This window comes from Ursus maritimus, unplaced genomic scaffold (genome assembly GCF_017311325.1).
Source record: "Ursus maritimus isolate PB19 unplaced genomic scaffold, ASM1731132v1 scaffold_2, whole genome shotgun sequence".
NCBI lineage: Eukaryota > Metazoa > Chordata > Mammalia > Carnivora > Ursidae > Ursus > Ursus maritimus.
The window spans coordinates 54021456-54035808 of record NW_024424452.1 but is presented as its reverse complement, the minus strand read 5'-3'; the positions used below and the strand labels follow the sequence as shown (position 1 = coordinate 54035808).

Here is a 14353-nt window from a genome sequence, read left to right as displayed (position 1 = left end):
AGGGGAAGGACAAGAAAAGAGAAGGAGGCGAGTAAGAGGAGGAAGGCAGGGCGGAGGGAAGGAAGGAAATGAAGGAGAAAGGGAACCAGTAATGAAGGAAGCCAAGAAATGAGGGAGAGGATGAATACGGGAGGGAGGAAAAAAAAACAAGGAGGGAGGGAAGGGAGAAGGACGATGAGAAAAGGGAGAAAGAAACTCATCGGGAAGATACGGAGGATCTGAAGCTGCTTCATAGTCTTGCTGCTAAGTGATGAGTGCAGTCCGTGGATTTTGGATGTTGGTAACTAAACTCTAAGTTTCTTCGACATCACTCTGGGGTTTATTTTCCCTTTTTCGGCGTGCAGGACAGGAAGGCCCAGGAAGCTTTTAGTCAGACCTTGGCCTCCAGCATTTCCAAAAAAAGTTTGTGCATGGGGACCTTGCCTTCGAGCTTGACGCTGTAGAAGTGCTGCACCGCCTTGGTGGAGGTCTGCCTCAGGAGCGGCAGCGTCATCAGCATCTTGCCCGCGCGGCGCGGGTCCTCCATGTGCTGGCCCGCCTCGTAATCCTGCAGCGCCTCGTGTAAGACGTCCTGAAGCTTCTGAACGGCCTCCACGTCTTCGATGTGCATGGAGTCTGTGCAACAAGCGAGACACAGAACCACGTCAATAAGAACCCAAACCCATCTGGGGCAACTTCTCTAAGCTCTAAGCTGTAATTTGCTCCGAGTGTTTTACATTTCCAAAACCTCTATTTTTTTTTCTAAATTTCCCTACAGTAGACGATTTCCAATATGGATTTAGAACACGGAAATGACTATGAAAAAATCCATTATTTAAAGGTGCGGGTTTCCTTTTTCCTCCCAAAACGGAGCAACCAGAGAAGACTTCCTTTTAACGGATTACAATCTTGGTTACTTTATTCATGATCTCATTCATGTATTTACTCACCCATTCAGCAATTATCAAAGGTCATCTATTAAAAGTATTATTCTAAGTGCTACGGAGGTAAAATTGTCTAAAATTATGATCTTGCCCTCAAAAAGCCCATATTTCCCAAAAGGGAAAAAAAAAAGTAGATGACAAAGGTTTTAAGAACGCAGAATAAATACACTGAATTTAAGACTCTGTTCAGGTGTCGACTATACAGAAATCACAATAAACTGCTCTCCTTTCGAGACTTTCAGTGTACTGTTAACAGTTCATTAAAGCATCCTTACACCGTCTGCGTCTACTGAAAAACAAATGAAGTCTTTAGATTAATGAGTTCTGAAATATTTTTCAGATTTGTGAAGGTGAACTTTGCCCTTCAGTGACTCACTTAAAAATCTAATTCAATCAAGCAAGGAAAGGGTTAACAGGGTTGCCACAATTATTCCTTTGAGAAATGTGAGATGTGGGGAAAAAGAAAAGTTACTGCTTGAGCTCTAAAACAGACACTTAATTATATACAAGTTTGAATCATTTAGCACGTTTTATTGATTCTGATGACAGTTTATCTGTTAATTACACATAATGGAGTCTTTGGGGGATTCTTCATGTTTAATAATTCTCGTTCTCTGAGAATGCAGAGCTCTAAGATATATGTAGTTAGCCTAATCTTTCATATAATTCAAATATCAGGTCACAGGCACAAAAAGAGAGAAGAAATGTAATGTAAAATCAAGTGGCTAAACATATGATAAAAAAAAATTATGGCACCATAATTAAAAGGCTGACAGCTACAGCCAGGAACACGTTTAAAAACTTGTTTGTATTTTGTTGCTTTTTTCTCTTACGTTGTGTCATTTTGAAATCGTTTCACCACATTGTTGGTAAACTGACCACTGTTTACATGAGGTGGTTAATGACACGTTTCTCCAAAAGAGTTTTGAGTAACTTGGAATCCAGTGGCTTAGGAGCATTTACAGCTCAAGACTCAACTCCTGCCAGGTTGAGCCAGTGGTGCCCTGGCGTGGAACTCAGGACATTGCCCACCACGTAAGCTAGCCTGTCCCTATGGACTGTTTCTCTCTGGCTCCTTTCGGCATGACGTTCCCATCCACTTCCTATGTGTCTTCTCATAGCAACAAGCCCACATCATTTCCAAAGACATCTAGGGGCTGGCAATGTGAGAGAGGGAAAAACTGTCATGGAAATCACAGTGCACACTGAATTTTTTTTTCCTATTTTTCCTCTGAAATGCTGTCTGAAGGGAAAATAGTGGGCCTGCCTGCACACTAACGGTGAGCGTCCAGGGACACAAAAAACTGACCTTGCACATGAAGGGAGCGAGGTGAGGTGGACTTACCCAACCTGTCCTGGGACTCAAGGCTCGCAAAGCAAAACTGGGGAAAAATGGATGGGGAGAAGAGGAATTGCATCTTTACAGACAATATTAAAACGAAATAACTATTTTCCCACCAGACCAAAAAAAAAAAAAAAGTCAGAAGTATACCATATATTAAGTACCTGTTGGGGTGAGGCCTCTGATAAGCTCTTTATAAACACTGCCTCATCTCATCTCCCAGCTGCCTGTAAGTCACGTGGCACTGGGAGTGTCAGAGGTGGGCCTAACTCGGGCTTCTTTGTATCAAAATATGCTGCTACAATGTGTACCAGTGCACGTGGCATTTCCCTTGTTAAAAACCAAAATGAGTTAAAATGAGTCCTTCTTATTCAACCTTCCATTTTCATCAAGAATCTTCTCTACATTTCTAAAGAAGACATTTCCAAATGCATGTAGAACATTCTACTTTGCAAGGGACAGAACTGATCCTTAGAAATGTCTTCTTCAGATTTTTCCAACTCTGTCTACAACTTCCGTCCTTTGGTCCTGGTTCTAAATACTGGAACGGTACAGAATAAATGTCCTTCTTCTCCATGGCAGACCTTTAAACGTGTGAAGCAAGCTGCAGAGTCATCTCAGCCCCCACCCCAAGCCCTGCCTTCCCCACTACTCTTGCCCGGCAGGAGATATATTATAGGATGTCACAGGAAATGAGGCGAGAACAAATAGCAGAGAGATATGCTCACAAACAGCAATTAAGACTTCAAACTATTCTTTAAAGGCTGTGATTTAGCTTGAGAGATTTAAAAATGATTTAATCAAATTACTATGATAATTTAACTTCCCATTTACAGAAAAGATTCTAACTCATTTTAGCTTTACCCATTCTCGGATCTGCTAATACTTTAAATGCAAACTCACTAAATCTGAACTATTTAATTAGACCATGATTCAGCTGGCAGACTGCTGAAGAAAATATTAATCTCCATTAGGGATCCTAGTTCAAGTTCTGGCTCTGTGGCTTTAATCTCTGTTTTGCTCTTTGGGCTACATTTATACATTTATGCTAGGCTCAATAGAACTGGCATTAATTTATGTAATTATTTAGCTTTGGTCATTGGCACTGGTTTCTTTTTAGCTTTATATTTTAAAGGAAATGGTCCCAGTATTTGTGCTAATGAAAACCAGTGAAACTTAATAACGGGAATCATAGGCTTACGAACTAAGTAGACACGGTGAGCCTATGCATTAAAAACACTGGGTGAGTGGTTAAAAACAAAGATGTCTGGGCCCAGACCTATTAATCAGAAAATTTTAGCTCGATCCAAGGCATCCTCCATATTTTTAAAAATCTAGGGGCTTCTACGGCCAAGTCAGGGCTATGAACTACAAAACCAGACTTCCATTCTAAAATAATCCAGATTTCAAAATATAACCAGTGTTCACATGAAGCATGTATTGTCACTCATATATTAAATTTAACACTTACTAATAAAATAGAACCCCTTCATTAAATTCCAATATTTTATTCTGTGAAGTGGGATCCTAAAGGAACACGTCTAGTTCAGATCGTTACTTTGGGAAGACAGCTAAATATCCTCACACCTACAGTTGCAAAATGCAGTGAGACTCAGAGCCATTGCAAAAGAAGATCTTCTTTTAGTATTTTACCTGAAATAAAATACCGCCTTTCTCTATGGGAAAAATTTTAACTATTGTGGGTATAGCTACTCCAGAATGCTCAAATCCTATTTGGGAACCATCTTTAGGACTTGTAGCTCATTCTTGGCAATACTTTCTCAATGGTGTCAAATCTCATTTTGAGGGTGGAACTGAATATTAAAAATAGACAAAGCATATTCAGAGTCAAGTCTAGTACATCATATAAATCAACACTCAGAGGAGCCCAAGTGTTGATTTCTTTAGTGTTTGTAAATTGCCTACATGAATAGGGATAATAACGGGTGAGCCGATGGGACTCTCTGATCACTAAAGGAATGAAGCACAGCATGATGGAAAAGACAGAGAAGTGAACAAAGGTCTATTTTCTAAAAGATAATTTAATCTCAAAAATTTTATATGCACTATTATAAGGAGTCTAACAGAGTACTCCTCCTGGCCACAATCGGCTGGGTACTGAGGAACATTGGTTGACTGTAATGCAAACTAGCTCTTGACTGACATCAACAGCTGACCGTAAACTTCAAAAAGTGGTGCCAATCATAAACTTTCTAGGATGATGGCAGCGGTGGCAGCAAGATATTTTAATCTTTCCAAATCTGTACATAAAAAACAGAACTAGATGGCCAAACTAAAAACCCACAGACAATACTCACAAACAAAACCAAGTGACAAGGTATCCCCAAGATACACACAGAGAGAGAGAGAGAGAGAGAGAGAGAGAGAGCTCTGTCCACTGAGAAGGCCTAGGAAGGATGGCCAAACCAGGAATGCAATAACGAGCAATGAGTAACCTAGCACCCAGCTTATAATTAGACTCCAGGCTTCAGCCAGGAAATATTTAAGATAAGTATGGAACATCTTATACTAGATAGAAAGGACACTATCTATAACTACTAAGTCATTCAGAAAGATTCCAGAAGCCAACCTGAAGAGACTCCAGCTGACCCAAAATGGGACAATTTGAGCTTCCAAAAGGATTATAATTGCAATTGATTGAAATCTACTGAATAGGGGCGCCTGGCTGGCTCAGTTGGTTAAACGTCTGACTCTTGATTTCAGCTCAGGTCATGATTTCAGGGTTGAGATCGAGATCTGTGTTGGGCTCTGAACTGGGCACGGAGCCTGCTTAAGATTCTCTCTCTCCCTCTCCACCGCCCCCTAAACCCCCCCCATTTGAGCTCTCTCTCTCTCTAAAAAAAAAAAAAAAAGAAAGGAAGGAAGGAAGGAAGGAAGGGAGGGAAAAAGGAAGGAAAGAAGGGAGGGAGGGGGGAGGAAGGGAGGGAGGGAGGGAGGGAGGGAGGGAGGGAGGAAGGGAGGAAGAAATCCACTAAGTACGTTTAAATAAATTTGATTATAATGACATTTTAAAAAGACAGGAGGAAAAAATAAAGAATTCATCAATTCTTTATTTTGAAAACTGGCAAATGACGGGAAAGAATCAAGCTCCTATATAAACTGCATCATCAGTCATCAATAAGAGATGAGAGAAAGCATCACTTTATGTAAGGATCCCAATGGTTGAATGTAAAAAATAGATGAAGAAGATCATCGTTTTGAAACCCCCAGTGATGCACGGATTTAGGTAATGAGCACCGATAGCTGCTCACAGACCACAGAGACAGCTGGACATCGTGTGCCTCCCAATGAACAGCACACCACCTCTAGGTGTCACAGGGATTGAACCTGAGTCTGATTAAGTCTCTGGATCCAGTTATCAATTTGCACAAAATGCAAAGGGCAGAGAAACATGATGAGCTGCACCCGAAGTATGCAATCTGTAAGGTCCAGACTGTGGGAAACTCTGAAGGTCAAGTGCCCTGGCTTCTTCAACAGAGAAACTGTAAGAAAATGAAAATGAAAGATGAAGTTTTAGATTAAAGGAGAGTTAAAAACTCCATTAAAAAATTTTTTTTTTTTTGGAAATGGGCAAGACTAAACAATCCTATCTGAGGATACACATTTATAGTGATAAAGCCATAATGAAACATAAGGAAGTGATAAAAACCACAACAGAATAGTGGTTACTTTTGTGGGAAAGGAAGCGGGGGTGATACTAGGACAAGACGCACGGAGGGGTTTCTGGGATAGCTCACAAATTTTTATTTCCCATCCTTGATCATATTGCCATTGTGACAGACTGCAAAATGGCCCCCAAGATATCCAGGTAGTCCATCCCTGGAACCTGAATGTTACCTTATACGGCAAAGCACACTTTGCAGCTGTGAGTAAGGATCTGCCATGGGAGATTATCCTAGATTATCCGGGAGGGTCTTCAATGAAGTCAAAAGTATCCTTATGAGAGAGAGGCAAAGGAAGAAGAAGGCAATGTACGGTGTTACGCTGCTGTGTTTGAAGATGGACGAAGGGGCCATAACTCAAGCAATGCAAGGAATGTCACTCCAGCAGCTGGAAGATCACTGCCCTGTCTTTGTCTAGTCTTTAACCTTGTGAAAATGCTTATGGACTTCTGACCTCCAGAACAGTAAGAGAATAAATGTGTGTTGTTCGAAGTCACCAAGTTGCGGCCACTTGTTAGAGCAGCCGTAGAAAACGAATACACTCATTAAGTTACACATCCCGTTTGGGTGTGTTTTTCTTTTAAATCTATGCTGGGCTCATATCAAAATGGTGACAGAGAGAGATGGAGAGCGGGGCCGTGAGCAACTTCTGATGGGATGGTCCCTTCTAGAACGTAGTGAGTTCAGCAGAATTCCAAACAAGTCAGTAGAAACACTTGGCAAAAATGTCAAGGAAGCTATTCACATGCCAACTAGGAGGTTGGCTCGAAAGGCTTTTTAGGTCTTTCCTAATGCAGGAAAGTTATAATTCTCATGTTGGAAATAGTAATAACAATTCTTATTGTGTGCTGATTTCGTAGCTTTCCGTGGAGACACACACATTTTGGGAGGGGGAGACTGTTTTCCTCATTTCTGGCTCTGGCTATCAAGCCAGACTTCAACATTTATTGAAGCTCCACAAATCATTCCTGTACTATATTTATATATTAATATATTACTATATTCCTACCCACATTGCATTGGGTGTTGAGCCACAGATCCTCCTGGCTTCCCTCTCATAAACCCCAAATTACTGTTACGATTATTGTTTACCTTGCATAATCGGAATTCCCTGCTAAGTCTCTTATTTCTCTACAAGTACTCAAGGCCTTTCTCTCCCTCCAATATCTACCACTTATCTGGAAGCTTTCTAATTCCTACTAGAAGTGATAAAGGCAAATATACTCAGTACGTGAATGTTGACTGAGCCTGGGTGGCTCAGTCAGTTCAGTGTCCGACTCTTGATTTTGGCTCAGGTCATGAGCTCAGGGTCCTGAGATCGAGCCCCAAACCCCCACCCCAATCAGGTTCCCTGCTCAGTAGGGAGTCTGCTTCCTCCTTCTTCCTCTCTCTCTCCCTGCTCATGTCTCTCTCTCTCTCTCTCAAATAAATGAATAAGTAAATCTTAAAAAAATAAGTGAATGTTGATAGCAACTTGGGTGGTAAATATTTCAATCTTTCACAATATCATAACAGATCATAAATGATCTGTACCATGCTAATGACCTTTTACTAAGGGATTAGTCACTATCTCAAGATCTGTAATGAAAATAATGTTATATTATGTCATTCCCTAGAAGTAAAGCAATTGCAGAGTATTTATGTACTTATTACCCAGTTGGAAGCACAGAGACACTTGCAGCAAATATTTCTTACACTATGTCAAGGCATAGTGATCATTGAACATATTATGAAACATCTGAAAACCTAACTTTACTTTTTACATAAAAATTTGAGATATCATATTATGTATGAAATTAAAGGGTTACATAAAATAAAACTACCCATTCAACTCAATTATATCATCTTAAGCAAAATTAAAATAACCCAAACAGTGATGGCAGATTTGAGCAAAAGCCAAAGAAAAGTAGACTAGGCAATGGAAAATCATAATTTTGACTTCCCAGAGAGTATTAATTATGGTTTGGTCTGGGTAAAAGTTAACTATAAGTATCCACCTGTCACAAAAGACCTACCCATACTTATTTCTTATTAAAACCTATAAAGGTAGTAAACATTTTTGTCTCCAAATCTTCCTTGTCACTTTCAAGAGTGGTTTTATACTACCGTAACTCCAAGAAGACAGCAAGACAAAGTGAGTGCAAAATTCAAGCTAAGTTAAAAGCACTAATTTCGGTTAGCAGATATAAAATTGCATTGGCTAGTCTTCTGTGTTGATCCATTTAAAGACGTGCTAGCTACTTATTTGTGGAATAGAAATAGCTTATTGATAGCAAGGGATAGAGGGCCCAACCCTCTGCCTCACAGTGGCTACACATCTTTACCAGCTTGCTTCAGTTACCTGCAAAAATGCTATTGGACATGTCTACCTCACAGGCATGTTGTGGAAATCAAATGAGATTCCCCAGCAAAAGCTAAAAAAAAAAAAGAGAAAATGTCCACAGAAAGATCCTTAAAAAAGGATAATCGCTTGATCAATATCTAAAACTACATCTAGAATATCAAATCAGCAAATTTAGTCAAAATTTCAATAAAATAGTGTTTGAGGGCCCAAGACATACAAAGGGACTGAAGATGTTTTTCACTTTTACATTAATTGTTCAGATCCCTGAAGATGTTAATATTTCTATATTACAAATTCAGCATAAAGGCACACATAACCACACACAAAATATATGACCAAACTCAATGCCCTCACTTAAAAGTCACTGACATAAAAATTTTAGGCCATTTAGGAGATATGAGACATTATGTAATTCACCTGCCTCATCTTACAGACAAGAAAACAGTTATGTGATTAAAACATGCATTCTTAAAGGGATTGAAATTTGGAATTGGAAAGTAGGACAAATCTCTTTTTAGGTAAAATGCATATCTGTACAGTACACAAACAGATACATAATATATTCATGATATTAATATTTCATTGGGGACTTCCTAAGGAAAAATATCTAAAAAGGCTACCCCAAGGGAGTGATAATGAAAAAAGACTGAAAAACACGAGGCCAAACTTATATGACTAAGATGACCCTCATTCCAGTCTCCTACAGTAATCTTAAACTTTCTATCCCTTGAAATTATATCACAATTCTGCACATCAAACATATGTTCTCAAGAACAAAACACGGTCAAGATGTGATTATAATTACTTATGATTTGAAACAGATGACCAAAATATTACTCTTTATATCAACAGATGCTATTATTCTAGAAGTCTGCTGTAGAAATAAAAAGAAAAGTCAGCATTGGGTGCCTGGGTGGCTCAGTTGGGTAAGCAACTGCCTTCAGCTCAGGTCATGATCCTGGAGTCCCAGGATCAAGCCTCACATCGGGCTCCCCCCTCAGCAGGGAGTCCGCTTCTCCCTCTGACCCTCTCCTCTCTCATGCTCTTTCTCTCTCTCTCTCTCTCTCAAATAAATAAATAAAATCGTAAAAAAAAAAAAAAGTCAGTTAAGCCATAGATTCTGTTTATTCTTGAAAAGGCTCCAGGTTGGGGGCAGGTCTGGTGACATCACTTGGGATGAGTGGCAGCTGTGAAGCTTGAGGGCCTTGTGTGCAAAAGAGAATGACCACACTCAAAGTAATTCTTACTCGTAAGCTGCTTTAGTCTTCCACTATGTGAAAATGAGTATATTTCCTTGCAGCCAGTGATAATAGCTTCACACAAGTTCTTAAACATAATCAATAGAACCAAACTGAGACAATAGAATCACATGAAATAATCTTACTCAAAATGCATGTAGTAATATTTCACTAAATTTTCCCATAAAGACATAAAATTAATTACAGAATCATAAAACTCCCGAAATGGAAGGAATTCTAGAGACGAGTCTAACTTCTTGGTGTACGGATGAGATAACTGGGGCCTAACAATTATAATGTTAACATTGTGACTTAGATTTTCCTTCTTAAATTCGATTGCACAGGGCTATATCACAGAGGCAGTAATTGCCTAAGAGATAGTTGGTGCTCAAAAGAAAGAAAGTATAGGGGCGCCTGGGTGGCTCAGTCGTTAAGCGTCTGCCTTCAGCTCAGGGCGTGATCTGGTCTTTATGGGATCGAGCCCCATATCAGGCTCCTCCGCTGGGAGCCTGCTTCTTCCTCTCCCACTCCCCCTGCTTGTGTTCCTTCTCTCGCTGGCTGTCTCTCTCTGTCAAATGAATGAATAAAATCTTAAAAAAAAAAAAAAAAGAAAGAAAGTATATAGTTTACGTAAGCCTGTGAGTTTATCTTCAAAAATAATTGGGACAGTTATTTAGGGTTTCCAAATATTTGAATGTGAGAATGACAGTATTAGTTCATAATATATTGGGGTTTTTTTGCCCATATCCTTCAAGATAGGGAAAGTACTTCCAATGGTGTTCCCGGTCCTGTAAGGATTCCTGAATTCACATATGCCAGAAGCAGAGCTACAAAAAGATATGACAGCTATTATCAAGAAGATAATTCCCTGTTTCCTGAGTACATGCACAATATTTGTAATTGTTGAATAAAGACAGATGTTTAAAATAAGCTGAAATTTAGATTAATGAGACAGTGGTTGTTAACATCCACAGCCATATAGGGAATGCTAAGATATCTATAAAAATAACACTAAAATCGAATTTTTTTTTGTACAAAAACTCACTTATGTTCATCTAAAATTTCTAAATACTGAAAGAAAAACTGTGGGCTTTTTAGAGTATCCATGAAAACATTTTTCATACTGATGCATTTTTGAGTAGTTTAAAAATCACTGGATCTAAGCAAGAATGAATCTACAACTTTATTACTGTCATCCAAGTAATGGTCAAAAGATGGAATAAAATAGCGCTATATTGACAGTTTGGGAAAAAAAAAAAAGATTTTCTGAGTAGTTTATCCCATGTTAAAATGGTGGGGTTTGGGGTTAGATGCATGAGAGAAGGGTCATATTTATACAGCACAAGAGAGGTGGCACAATTTAGATATCAATATAATCCACAATCTTTTCTCCTTTATTATGGACTCTGATTCAATTAATTTTTCTTGGTATTGAGAACCTAAAAAAAAAGTTACAAGCACTTGCAGAATAACTGTGACACAGAGAAATTTCCTGAAAGAAATTAATGTTACTCACTACCAGCATAAGAGAAAAAAGAGAGGGCCTGTTAACCATTTCTGGCTTTAAACAAGAAAAGCAAACTAACGAGTTCTTTAAAGACTTTCTCATCACCAGTCATTGCTCTTACGTAGGTCCCTTGCTCCTTCTAACAGCAGGTTCTGTGGGATTCGACTATTTCCATATCAAAACACTAAGGATTATACTTCTAAACAACAGACAGAAATGTTGCTACTGATTAATTCAGGTACTCTCAATTACAATCCACAGCCATAAAGTACGCATCTAACAGCTAAAATTATAAGATTTTAGCAATCGTGGTCAAGTTTTAGCATTGCTCAGCATTCACAATTAGTTAATAATTTAAAAAGCATTACATAATATAAAAAATATAAAACATGCTTGCTGGATTTTGAACATAATTGACCAAGTAGGTGTTTTCAATTAGATTCACTATATGACTACCACACAGAAATTCTTCCCAAAACTACTGCTACAGAATTTTTCATCTGATGATGAGAGATGCTATAATGCGAAGTCCATGCAAACTAATAAATTCTTGGAAAATGTCTCTTCCATCTCCCACTTTGGTCTTCTAAGAGAGCCAGACAAGGGGTGTCTGAGATGTCTGCATCAACAGTGCCACTTGTCATAAAGAATCCTATGTTACAGTTTCACAGGGGAGGAGGAAAAGGGAGGTGAACGGTGTGGTCAGCAATTAAAAGTATGCAATGCTAAACTTCATTATGAAGACAAATAGGAAAGTACAACTTCATTGTTGAAAACAATTTCCCTCCTATCAGTCCAAGGATGCATGCATCAATATTGTGGATGAACTGTTAATTACAAAATCAATTAAAAATTATTTCTAAAAACAGTCACGCATCCCCAGCTCTCATGGGGGCAATTTGGGCAGAAGGGTCTCATCTCACTAGGACTGCGCCAAATCACAAAGTCGTCATCCACAAGTAAGCAAAAGCAATCTGGGTTTTCATTTTTCAGCGCGGCTGAGCCCAGCCTGAGATTGATCGTCACATATGGCCCCAGAAAACAAACTGTCAATACCTTGAATGCTGCAGAATTTGAACAAATAGCCGTCCGCCCATTCAAGCCACTCATTGCATCCCATTTAACAGATTTTATTGACAGTTTCCTTCTTGTAATTAAAGGGAAAACTACTGGCCAGCAACCAAGATAAAGTTCAAAGATAGGGTCAAAACAAAAGCAGATGGAGGGGCACGGTGTGACTGTCAATGGTACATAGCATCAGAGCGCGTTATTGACACGCAGGTATCTAAAGATCAGCCCGTCATTGAGGAGGGATCTATCCTGAACTATATGCAAATGCTGAAAGAGACTTAAGACCACAATAAAGCATTAGGAGAGGCACAAAGGGAAAAACAACAAAGCAGCAATGATTTTTACTTATCAGAGTTGCTATTTTAGTACATTTCAGTTCAAATTTAAGACTGTTTATACCCATCATTCTTAACCCTTACTGCATAGGTGGTAACTTTCAGAGAAATACTCCAGTAGAAGTTGCCTTCTACAGAATTCCAGAATTCAAGAAAACAAGAGTATTCTTTGATAACCAAAATGAAAACTGTATGTATGTTTTTCCAATTGCAAAAATGTGCATTTATGGGGGGGGGGAGGGAATGCTTTCTGCATACCCACGGCACATACTTATTTTCACTTGTGCCTACAAGACAATGGATATAATTTTGTCCTGAGAGCATCCATTTACACTACAAGTTAGGAAATGCACAGGCTGGTAAAAGTTTCATTGTTTCAATAAGTAAATACAATAAAAATAATTCCAGTGGACTTTTCCTATTTCTAACTTTTCACTAGAAAGCTGTAATGACTATAATTGTGCTGCCTCATACAGAATTTACAACCGGTTTAGCAAATCCCTGAAGAAGAAGTTGAGGGAAGGGTAAAAACTGAAATATTAAAAAGTGTAACAATGACTATATCAATAAGCCAACCTGAATTAGCAAGAGCTATCGCTTTGAGGGTGACAAATTCTTCTTTCTCCAGCTTCATGCTCTTGTATTTCTTTACCAGCTGCAGGATAGCATTATTTAGGTCAAGGAGGCCTGCTAATTTGGACTGGTCTTCATCCATTATATAATCATCTGCATAGACAAGTTCATCCTCAAACGAAAGAGATCGGTACACGACGCCAAGGATCAAAATTTCCATCCAAGCACTCTGCAGAAGGCTCATCTGGTCCGCCAGGGACAGCGTGGAGAAGCCTGCACGGGAAGATGGGCAGATCAAGTTACTTTAAAGCCATAATTTCATAATGCAACATTAGTTTCATATGGGAGTCGGTTTCTGCATCAGTGCTCAAAATTATGCTGAGCTTTGATTAGATGCTCTTAAATTTTCCCCTGATCATTCTACGAATGGCAAAGTAAAAGTCACAAACCAGTTCAACAAACCAGTTCAACTTGTTGGTGTTTATTATAGGGTTTAGAGACACATTTGAGATGCATATAACAGAAAAGTAGGTTTGTTTCTTTCATTTCCAAAGAAAATAATATGTAGTCTTTAAATATAATCGATTTTTGGCTACAATTTTTATAAATGTCTTTTGGGAAGTCAGATTTATATCCACTTCATCTCTAAAAACTACTATTGATAAACAACATAGAAGTTAAAAAAAAAAAAAGAGCTCCCAAATAAAGAAAAACAAACAGTTTAGGCTCACACTGTAGAGTGCAATTTGGAAACATTTCTCTGTAATAGTCAGATGCTCAGTGAATAATGAGTATTCATACACCCAAGAGAACCTTCTGAACTTGATCTTTTCCACTCACTGATATATGACATGAATTCCTCTTAAAATGGTGTTTATTGGTATAAAAGAGAGTAGAATACTTAGCAGCTTGGCCTCTTCAACAAATCTAAAAGCCACAGTTTATTCTTCTTATTAAAATCCAATTATTTAAAAAGATAAATATGGCGGCAATGGAGTTCCATGGATAGGATATGGGCAGAACCAGATCCTCTCAGTTTAAATACTGTCCCCACTGAGCTACTGCCTCTTTCATCATGGGTAAGACAATTTACTTGAAAGTCAATTTTTGTTTTGGGGACATACAAAATAACACCCAGCAAAATACTAACTTATAATACGCGTTCAATAACAGTAGCTATATTAAATATTATTTTTATCTGAAATATCTGGACGACTCCTTCAATTCTTCACTAACAATCTGGTCTGAATTCACACATAACACACATACAGGCTTAAAGTTCCTTCTGAGCTTAGGAAGACATGCAAAAAAAATGAAAAAGAAAATGTGGTCCAATA

General features: G+C 38.6%; 1 protein-coding gene across 3 annotated transcripts in view; it reads right to left on the bottom strand.

Moving 5' to 3' along the window:
* Positions 1-301: 301 nt before the first annotated feature.
* ESRRG (estrogen related receptor gamma) overlaps positions 302-14353 on the bottom strand; it is a 219434-nt gene continuing 205382 nt past the window's right edge. For all 3 annotated transcript variants that reach the window (XM_040636013.1, XM_040636015.1, XM_040636014.1), the window contains 2 exons: positions 13020-13289; positions 302-615 (listed from right to left, as the gene is read on the bottom strand). In XM_040636013.1, the coding sequence (XP_040491947.1) occupies positions 371-615; positions 13020-13289 (515 nt within the window). In that variant the 3' untranslated portion in view covers positions 302-370. The remainder of the gene's footprint in view (positions 616-13019; positions 13290-14353) is intronic.